The sequence below is a fragment of the Myotis davidii genome, unplaced genomic scaffold (assembly GCF_000327345.1).
Source record: "Myotis davidii unplaced genomic scaffold, ASM32734v1 scaffold638, whole genome shotgun sequence".
In the NCBI taxonomy this organism is placed as follows: domain Eukaryota; kingdom Metazoa; phylum Chordata; class Mammalia; order Chiroptera; family Vespertilionidae; genus Myotis; species Myotis davidii.
In genome coordinates this window covers 476082-485365 of record NW_006289391.1, presented here as the reverse complement: position 1 = coordinate 485365, position 9284 = coordinate 476082, and the positions used below count along the sequence as shown (strand labels likewise).

Genomic DNA, 9284 nt, shown 5'->3' with positions numbered 1-9284 from the left:
TCCCTTCTCCTCCTCCTCTTTTTCTCTCTCTCCTCTCTCTGCTCTCTCTCTCAAATAAATAAAAATTGAAATGGTTTTTACTTCTTTCCTATACTTTTAAAAACACTAAACAGGTGAAATCATTTCTTGTGCATCATGAGAAGCATATCAAATCTTCAAAGAAAAACTAAAAGCTTTGCCACCTCAGAGGTCTTTGTGCTAAAAAAGATTACTTCCTTCCTCCTTCCCAATCCCCTTAGTTAGAAGGGCAAGATGCTTCTTGGTTCACTCACAGAGCTGACTGATGTTAGCGTTTTCCAGCAGTGTCACGTAGCCAGTGACATTGCTGGGAATGTGCACGTCACGGACTTCCTGAAGATCGCTGGCATTCCTTCCCACTGCTACTGTCACCTGCTGCGGCATGTAGCTCTGGTCAGTGGCAGCCACTGCAATGGATAGGTGCCTAAGTACCACATCTGGCTTCATTTTTAAACTGGAAAAAATGGAGAACAGAAACAACAAATGTTTACATAAGTCAAGAATTGGCAAATTCCATAAGTCTCATCTCCAAGGCCTTATATTTGAAATTCCCAAAGACTGATTTTCCTAAAACCAACTTACTTGAAATGCTGGCTATTAGTTTTGAAGTTCTTATGGCTTTCCCAAATCTCTAAAATTCATTTATCTTCAAGATTAACCTTATATTTCCTTTTAAGCTATTAGTACAGGCAGCAAAATACAATATAAACATTCTGATAAAATCCTTTTACCTGGCAAGAAGCAAATTCTAAACTGTATCCAAAGAACTAAGCATATGTCCTCATCTACACATTAGATGGCTAAAGATCATATGTACCCTCTATGACAAGATATGATAATTATTTATATTTCCACCAACTGAAATTAGCCCATTCTCTGAAGGGATAGATGAAAATTTACATAGCAGCTTCAGAACTTCTAGAAATATCAATTTCATTCTGGGATTCCTGACTACCCTCTTCCTCTTCTAAACTAGCCAACTCAGTTGATACTAATTGTTTTTAATGATCAGAAAAAAAATCTTAAAAAGTGAAATCACATCTGATGCAAGAAAAGTACTTGCCCATTATACCATTTTCCTGAGAAAGTAGTGAAAAAAATCTGAAATCAGTATCATAAAATATTAGTCAAATGCTATTTTCTCCCTTAAAATATCAAAGAAATTATCTATGTTTATGACCATGTGAACCAAGTTACATATTACCTGATGCTTTTACTTGATTCTTAAAGCACCTTCATAAATAATCACAATAAGAAAAACACAAGGCAATTAAGTAGAAAATATTTTAAAATTAAAAAAAATTTTTAATGCACTGATGGGATAAGAGAAAGAAAGCAGGTAATTTTCTTGAACTTTCACTCAAAAATTGGTATCATACCACCCACCGAATCCAATGTGAGCGGGCACTGCCATCTGACTGCCAGTAAGATGACGTTTCTCCATTTGTCATCTTGTCGATGTCTGTGGGGTTGGAGGATGTTTCTATATAAGCATAGCACTTTGCTATTGACTTGAGCTTATCCATCTCTGGGCTTCCAGTTAGATCTCCAGGGCTTTCTGCAAGAAAAACCAGATTTTATCATATGACATCTCTTTCACAAAGGCAGGGGGGAAAAGGAGGAATCATTTAAATATATATCTCCTTATTGATTTCTGAGAGGAAGCAAGAGGGAGAGAAATAGAAACATCAATGATGAGAGAGCACCAATGAATGGCTGCCTCCTGGGGATCGAGCCCGCAACCTGGGCATGTGCCCTTGGCCAGAATCGAACTTGGGATCCTTCAGTCCGCAGGCCAATGCCCTATCCACTGAGCCAAACTGGCTAGGGCAGAAGGAATCATTTAAAATACCCAGCCCCTTTCCCCAACTGCCAGTATGTGCTTGGTCCTTCCGAGGGAGTTAAGGCCAAGTTGGGGTGAGGCCCTCACTTCATCCAGCGCTCGCCCAACACTTGCCCACACCATGGCCTCCCCGTCAGAGCTCGCTGGCTTCTACTCTGCCCTCATCCTGCATCATGATGAGGTGACGATGTAAATGTTGAACCTTTCTGACCAGGCTTGTTTGAAAAGGCTCTGACCAATGTCAACACTGGGAGCCTCATGTGCAGTGTGGGGGTCCTGCTCCTCCACCACTGCTGTCTCAGCTGAGGAGAAGAAAGTGGAGGCAAAGAAAGAAGATTATGTGGGGTTGGAGGATGTTTCTATATAAGCATAGCACTTTGCTATTGACTTGAGCTTATCCATCTCTGGGCTTCCAGTTAGATCCCCACAAAACTCTTTTGTGACACGTGCAATAAAAAGCTGAACACTGGGAGGGGAAATCTAATAGAAATATGCTTGGCACTTGGCCCTAGAAAAAAAAAGTCCCTTAAAATCTCCTTCCAAAGAACCCATACAAATCAGAAATTGGCCAAGGACTGCTCCATGAGCTCATTATAGCACAATACTTAAATCACTGATGTATTTGCAAAACAATGCCAAGAGAAGAAAATGGTATTTTATAATTTAATTTACATTTCTTTAATTATAGTGAAACTTTTTAAGCTACTTGTTTGTAGGACTTTTTTTTTTCTGAGTATGAGCTGGTCCTACCCTTATCTATTTTCTACTGGGTCATAAGTCTTATCAATTTACATTATTTCACATAGATTATATAATGTATATATACACATACATATAGATGATATATACTGAGTGTATACTGTGAGCTGGGTACTCTTCCATACATGTTTTGTGTATTAATGCATTTTGGAGATGAAGAAACTAAGGCCCAAAGAGTTGAGTAATTGCCCAAGATCAGTGTTAGTAAAAAACTGAATCTGTCATATATTCTTCTTTTTTATTATTTATTGTTGAAAGTATTACGTATGTCTCCTTTTCTCCCCATTGACCTCTCCCATCATAATATTCTTGTGTCCTAGAATGTCATTTGTCTTTTCACTCTGCTTACACTTTTTGCCATACAGAAATTTAAATTTGCATTTAGTCTAACTTATTAATCTTTTATTTTGTAGTTTCTGAGTTTCCTGCACTGCTTAGAAAGGGTTTTCCATGTCAGGGTTTTTATAAATTGGAACTATTTCCTTCTAATACTCTTAAAGTTTTCTTTTTAGTTGAATTTTTTGATCTATCTGAAATTTAGTGAATAAAATATGTTAAGATTCTAGTTTTATTTTTTCTCCAGTAGCTAACCAGTTGTCCTAACCCCACATGTTGAGTCATTCATCTTGCCACCGTATCTATAATACTGACTACTAGTATGTCTGGTACTACATTCCCACATGTACTGAACTCTATCAAGTTCCACAGACCTGTCTATTCACATTATCAACTTTTGTTGCCATCACTAAGTGAGTCTATAGTCGCTTCCCTCATTTATTCAACAGCTACTCCTAGAGTAGCAATTAAGTGGCAAGCACAGTTCCAGGTGCCATGGGTAATGAACTGAACAAGACAAACTGCAAGTAAATAATAATGCTAAAACTTCAGATGATGTTAAGTGCCAATCAGACCACTAGACCTGCAAAAGTAATAGTGACCAGAAGATGAGGAAAGGGCTCCATGAAGTCCCATTTGAGCAGATGCCTGAATGATAAGAAACCAGTGTGTTAAAAAGGAAGGAAGGAAATAAGGAAGGAGGGGGGGAAAGAGGGAGGAAGGGAGGGAGGGAAAAGAGGGAGGGAGAAGGGGAGGGAAAAGGAAGAAAGAGTGAACAGATGACATTCTTATGTGACAAACTGGTCACTATGACATTTTAACAAATAACGGCAGGGAGAAGGGGTGGCTCATCTGTTACTAAATACTACATTTGAAAGAAAGATGATAGAATTTTCAGGACACCCCATTCACACACACGTACCTTTTTCTTTTTGTACCAGTTCATCCAGAGACTCCTTCAGAACAGAAGCCCTCATGGTGCACATGTTATTGCAGTGGTCCAACATGGGGTAGGGGATGACGATACTAGAGAGCCGATTGCGATGCAAAAAGCGCAGGATCATTGACGAGTGAACGCCCAGGCCTTCCTTGGACTCCGAAAAAATGTCTATGAAACCTAAACAAACAAAATCCATCTTTAGTGTTTTCAGGAACCCACCACAATAGTTTCCACATCCCCTGCCTGGTGGCCTATCTAACATGGCTGAATTAAAAGCAGCCATTAAGAATCTTCATTGAGCCCTTGCAGGTGTGGCTTACTCAAGCTGCAGGTTCCATCCCCGTACTACGGCACATGCAGGAGGCAACCAATTGTTGTGTATCTCTCCCACTGATGTTTCCCACTCCTTTCCTCCCTCCCTCTCTTCCAGTCTCTCTAAAAATTAGTGGAAAGAATATCCTCAGGTAAGGATTAACAACAACAAAATTCACTGATATTTTCAATTTTAATCATTTAAAAATGTGAACAAATTTTTAAAGAAATAAACCAATGGTAATCTCAATTTAAAAATTAATTTCATTTGAGTTTAATAGAATTTTAGAAGACTTAGAAGAATAATGATTATTTGTTTCAACCCAAACTTCAAAAAATTATAAGTAGTTAAATACTAACTAGAAATTTTTAAAAGTTTTGCATATAGAATATGGGCCCGGAATAGCTTACTGCATTAGCGAGCAAAAGCATAACAGCTTTAATACTAAGCTAAATAAGACAATGGTAATAATACAACCACTACTCTGACCACAATTTCTGATGGCATTTGATAGTTTATCAGGTACGTCCACACACATTATCTCACGCGGTCCTCACAGGAGGCTGGGGGAGGGACAGGAGGGCACCAAAATCACTGGTATCCTTGTTATGCAGCTGAGGACAACAAGGTTCAGGTGACACAAAGACAACAAAAAAGGGTAGCACTGGGAAGACCCCTTTACACTGTCTCCAGTGCTCCTCCCACCATTACAGTTTCTCTTTCCCATGTGACTCCTCTGGACGCTCCGCCATCTGTCCTTCCCTCTGGCCACTGTACAGGCTCTGACCTCAACATCTCCCATTCATACACCTGCCCAGATTTTCTAAGTAGCTCCCCTCACCACCCTTTGTCTGACGTTAACCCAAGTAATCATATAAAAACACAAAACAGACCATGTCTACTCCTCTTTAAAAGCCTTTCTTGATTCCCCATAACCTACAATAAGATGCCTTGAACTGAGGTGCCCAGAAACCAAAAGAATGTTAGGGCCAAGTGAAGAGACGATAAACATGACGGCTTTGCCTGGAGCTCAGATACACTTGTAGACCTGAAGGGCTTTCCTTTCTTTTTTTATTTTCTAGTAAATCATAACATACATAGCAAAAAGTACCTATAATTGTATCACTTAATGAGCTTCCACAAACTAAACACACCCAGGTAAGCAACACCCAGAGCAAAACTCCAGAAGCCTGTAGGAGAAATTGTTTTTAAGTGTAAAACAAACAGATATGTTAGAGTGGATGAAACATGAGGCTGAGGAGAAATTTTGCACTTGAAGCAGCTCATTTTGATTATGCCCCATACACAACCCTAAAGACACGGGTTTGACCTCCCAAGCAAGACTCAGAGTCCATGCCATCTCTTGCCCTCCTTTTACAGTTTTCTTTTCCTAGCAGATTCTCACAGTAACGCTCAAACCTCACATTATGACCCTGCTGATGCTGCACTGATTTCCCAGAACCCATGAGAAAACACAGACTGATTCTTGTAATGAGAAATATTTTTTCATATGTTGGAAGAAGCAATCGATTCAGTAAAGGTGCTGCTTCTCGTTTAAATTCTAAGCACTCCCCTGGCTGGTGTGGCTCATTTAGTTGAGCATCGTCCTGTCCACCAAGACCCTGTTGGATTACAGGTCAGGGCACATGTCCTGCTTGCAGGCTTGATCCCTAGTAGGGGGCATGCGGGAGGCAGCCGATTGATGTTTCTCTCTCTCCCTCTCCCTTCCTCTTTGACTGAAAATCAATAAAAACATATTTTTAAATATATTTTATTGATTTTTTACAGAGATGAAGGGAGAGGGATAGAGAGCTAGAAACATCGATCAGCTGCCTCCTGCACACTCCCTACTGGGGATGTGCCTGCTTGACCATTATCAAACCTGGGACCCTTCAGTCTGCAGGCCAACGCTCTATCCACTGAGCCAAATCAGTTAGGGCAAAACATATTATAAAAAAAAAAAAAAAACCTAAGCACCAGTACAATGAGATACAAAAGGAACAAGTTTCAGTCTGGATTTGAAAAAGAGACTAGGAAACTGAAATCCTACCAACGAGGTGACTCAGCTTACTAAGGTTTGTCCAAGATCGTGATAAAACAATTCTTTTAAGTCGGGTACTGACAGAACATTGTGAGTAGAAAGTCCTAAGCCTTGGATCTGTAGCCCCAATTTTTCTAACCTAATCTCCTCTCTCCCCACAGTCACCTTAGAGCAAAGTACACAAAGTGTCATCTGTTGGTGGGTTCACTGGTCTCCCCTTCCTTCCCTCTCCTCCCAAAATATCTCTTTGCGGTGTGCAAATGAAGTTCCTGATGCTGTCACAAGCTACTAACGCAAAAGTATGAGTAATATGTAAATGCCAAGATATAAGGCAGCTAAATATAACTCAAAACATAATTTTAATTGCCATGAGAGTAGGAAAAAGTTAATATGTAAGGCTTCCTATAAAAATTACACAATTAAATTTTATAAAAATTATATAATTAAAGACAATTTAAGGAAGAATGGAAATATGCATTCTTCGGTGGAATTCAGAAACCACCATTCCTTTGCTTAATACATCATCAGCAGTAAGCCAGAGGTCAAGGGCAATCAGATTTACAATTACATATCTATCAAATCTTCTTCCGTTGCTGCCCTAGCTTGGCTCTATACTAAGTATTATGACTCCAAGGGCACAAAGCAGGAAAACTTCTTAGGTAAGATAATCAGAGCCTAAAAAGATGGTGTGTCAAGTTTTTTTTTCCCCCTTTCAAATTTGTTTTCTCACTGGGGGAAAAAAGGTAATTTTATTATGATGATTCTGTCTTCAGAGCCCTCAAAAGAAACCATACAAAACCAAAGTTTTCCATATGTACAATGTAGAAAAAATATTGCTTAATTTCAAGCTATTTTTATTCTTACTTAAAGTTCAGGGTGAAAGCTTTCTAAAAAAAACACTGAGTGCCTACCATGTGCCAAATTATGTACTAAATGTGAGGACACAGCAGAAATAAAAGGTCCCTACCCTCACAGAGCTCACAGTATAAGAGTGAAGATAGGCATTTAACAAATAAGTAATTACTTAGCTAATCACAATGCTACTGTGTTGCAAAAAAGAAACGCAGGATGCTAGGAGAAAGTACAATAGGGGGCAGGAAAGGCTTCAACAGAGTGAAATAAAGACCCACTAAGAGTGGTAGTCTCATGACAGAGGTTCATAAAAATGGTAGAACTGCTCAACCATCACTGTACTGGGGGACCAAAGAAATGATTACATTGAACAGAATTAGTTCAGATCATATGCCTTATGAAGTACCTTTATTTCACAGTGCCCACAAGCTTGCCTAATTACAACCCATAATACTGCAAAGTTCATTTTGGCTGAGAGAGTGCCCTTTAGCATTAGGCACTCAGATGAAGGCCTTATACCTGGAACAAGAGAACAAGCTTGAAGTTGTCTGATGATGTGACTCAGCTCCCCCTGAAGATTAGCTCCACTGGAATTCTTGAGGGCCTCCAACATGCTCTCAGCATCAACTGTCCCATCACCTTCAGCATCAAATTGGGCAAAGGCCTACAAAAAAGAGATGCAAGAAAATCAAGCTCCAAATTTTGAAAAGAAAAAAAAATTTTAAACAAATTTTTAAAAATTTGTTATTGATTTGAGAAACATCAATTTGTTGTTCCACTTATTTATGCATTCATTGGTTGCTTCTTATATGCGCCCTGACCAGAGATTGAACCCATAATCTTGGTATTTCGAGACAATGTTCTAACTAACTGAACTACCCGCTAGGTCCTACAATTCTTAAGGCCAATCATTTTTGTTGTTGTTGTTGTGGGGCAATTCCATATATGTCATTCAAAGAACAAATAAATTCAGGCAGTAATTCACTGTGCTTTGCAGATATATGTATATAAGTATTACTACATGTATATACAATTTTATCATCTCATCTCTATTTCAAGAGAGTACTCCCAAATAATTTCAGAAGAAAGCAACCAATACAAAATTTTTCACCTGGTTACAAAGTGCTAAATACAAAGCTAGAATGAGAAAGAATTGGCTTAAAGTAACACCTCAGCTAAGCTGGGCCTTTGCTTTTATTTTTTTTATTTACTTATTTTTTAAAATATATTTTATTGATTTTCTACGGAGAGGAAGGGAGAGGGATAGAGTTAGAAACACTGACGGGAGAGAAACATTGATCAGCTGCCTCCTGCACACCTCCTACTGAGATGTGCCTGCAACCACGGTACCTGCCCTTGACTGGAATCGTACCTGGGACCTTTCAGTCCGCAGGCCGACACTCTATCCACTGAGCCAAACCAGTTAGGGCAAGGACCTTTCATTCTAAACACTCTTCTGATATATCTACTTCACAGTCTTGTTTTCACTGACCTTTAGCCATAATCTAACTTGCTCTTTACCCATGTTAGGGCTATCTGAGGAACTGAGTACAGCATGGGATTTGGTTTGAATCCTGCTCTGTCACTACCTGGCTATGTGACTTTATACATATTTCTTTGCCTCCATAGCCTCAGCTTCTTGATCTGAAATATCACCAAACTCACAGGCTGCTGCCTGGATTAAGTAACAGGTGAACAGAGCCAACAGTGAAAGCACAGCAGCACTGCAAGTGTTTCTATTCTCCTGTCTAGTCTACAATGTTACCCCCTCCACTGCTTCTGACCCCATTCCCTCTTATATCCTCATTTGGTAACTGTCCCTATTCCCAGATCTCAAATCCTCCCTCATCAGTGGTTTCTTTCCTTCTGCTCATACACTCACTCACAGACATCCCTCACCAGGAAATACTTCAGGAGTCTCCTACCCTCTTTTCTAAGCAATCCCCTCTCTTCCTTAAAACTCTTGCTCCTTTTCCTTATTTTTCTCCTTCATGAAATACGAAAATGTCCTACTGAGGTTTCAAACTAATACAAATACCCCTATTCTATCACAGACCTCTGAACAATGCAATGTGTAATAGGGACATGTACAACCCCTCGAATGGGGGTCCAAAAACCAAGGACATAAATGCAGGATGGGGGACAGAGATTGGAAGCAACATGTGAGAAGGTTCTGGGCTCT

At 39.5% G+C, this 9284-nt stretch overlaps 1 protein-coding gene across 1 annotated transcript in view; it reads right to left on the bottom strand.

Annotated features, from left to right (window-relative positions):
* ZZEF1 (zinc finger, ZZ-type with EF-hand domain 1) overlaps positions 1 to 8627 on the bottom strand; it is a 120087-nt gene extending 111460 nt beyond the window's left edge. The window contains 5 exon segments of the mRNA XM_006761500.1: positions 273 to 472; positions 1405 to 1576; positions 3879 to 4073; positions 7622 to 7766; positions 8613 to 8627. Of these exon segments, the coding sequence (XP_006761563.1) occupies positions 273 to 472; positions 1405 to 1576; positions 3879 to 4073; positions 7622 to 7766; positions 8613 to 8627 (727 nt within the window).
* Between the last annotated feature and the right edge of the window lie 657 nt (positions 8628 to 9284).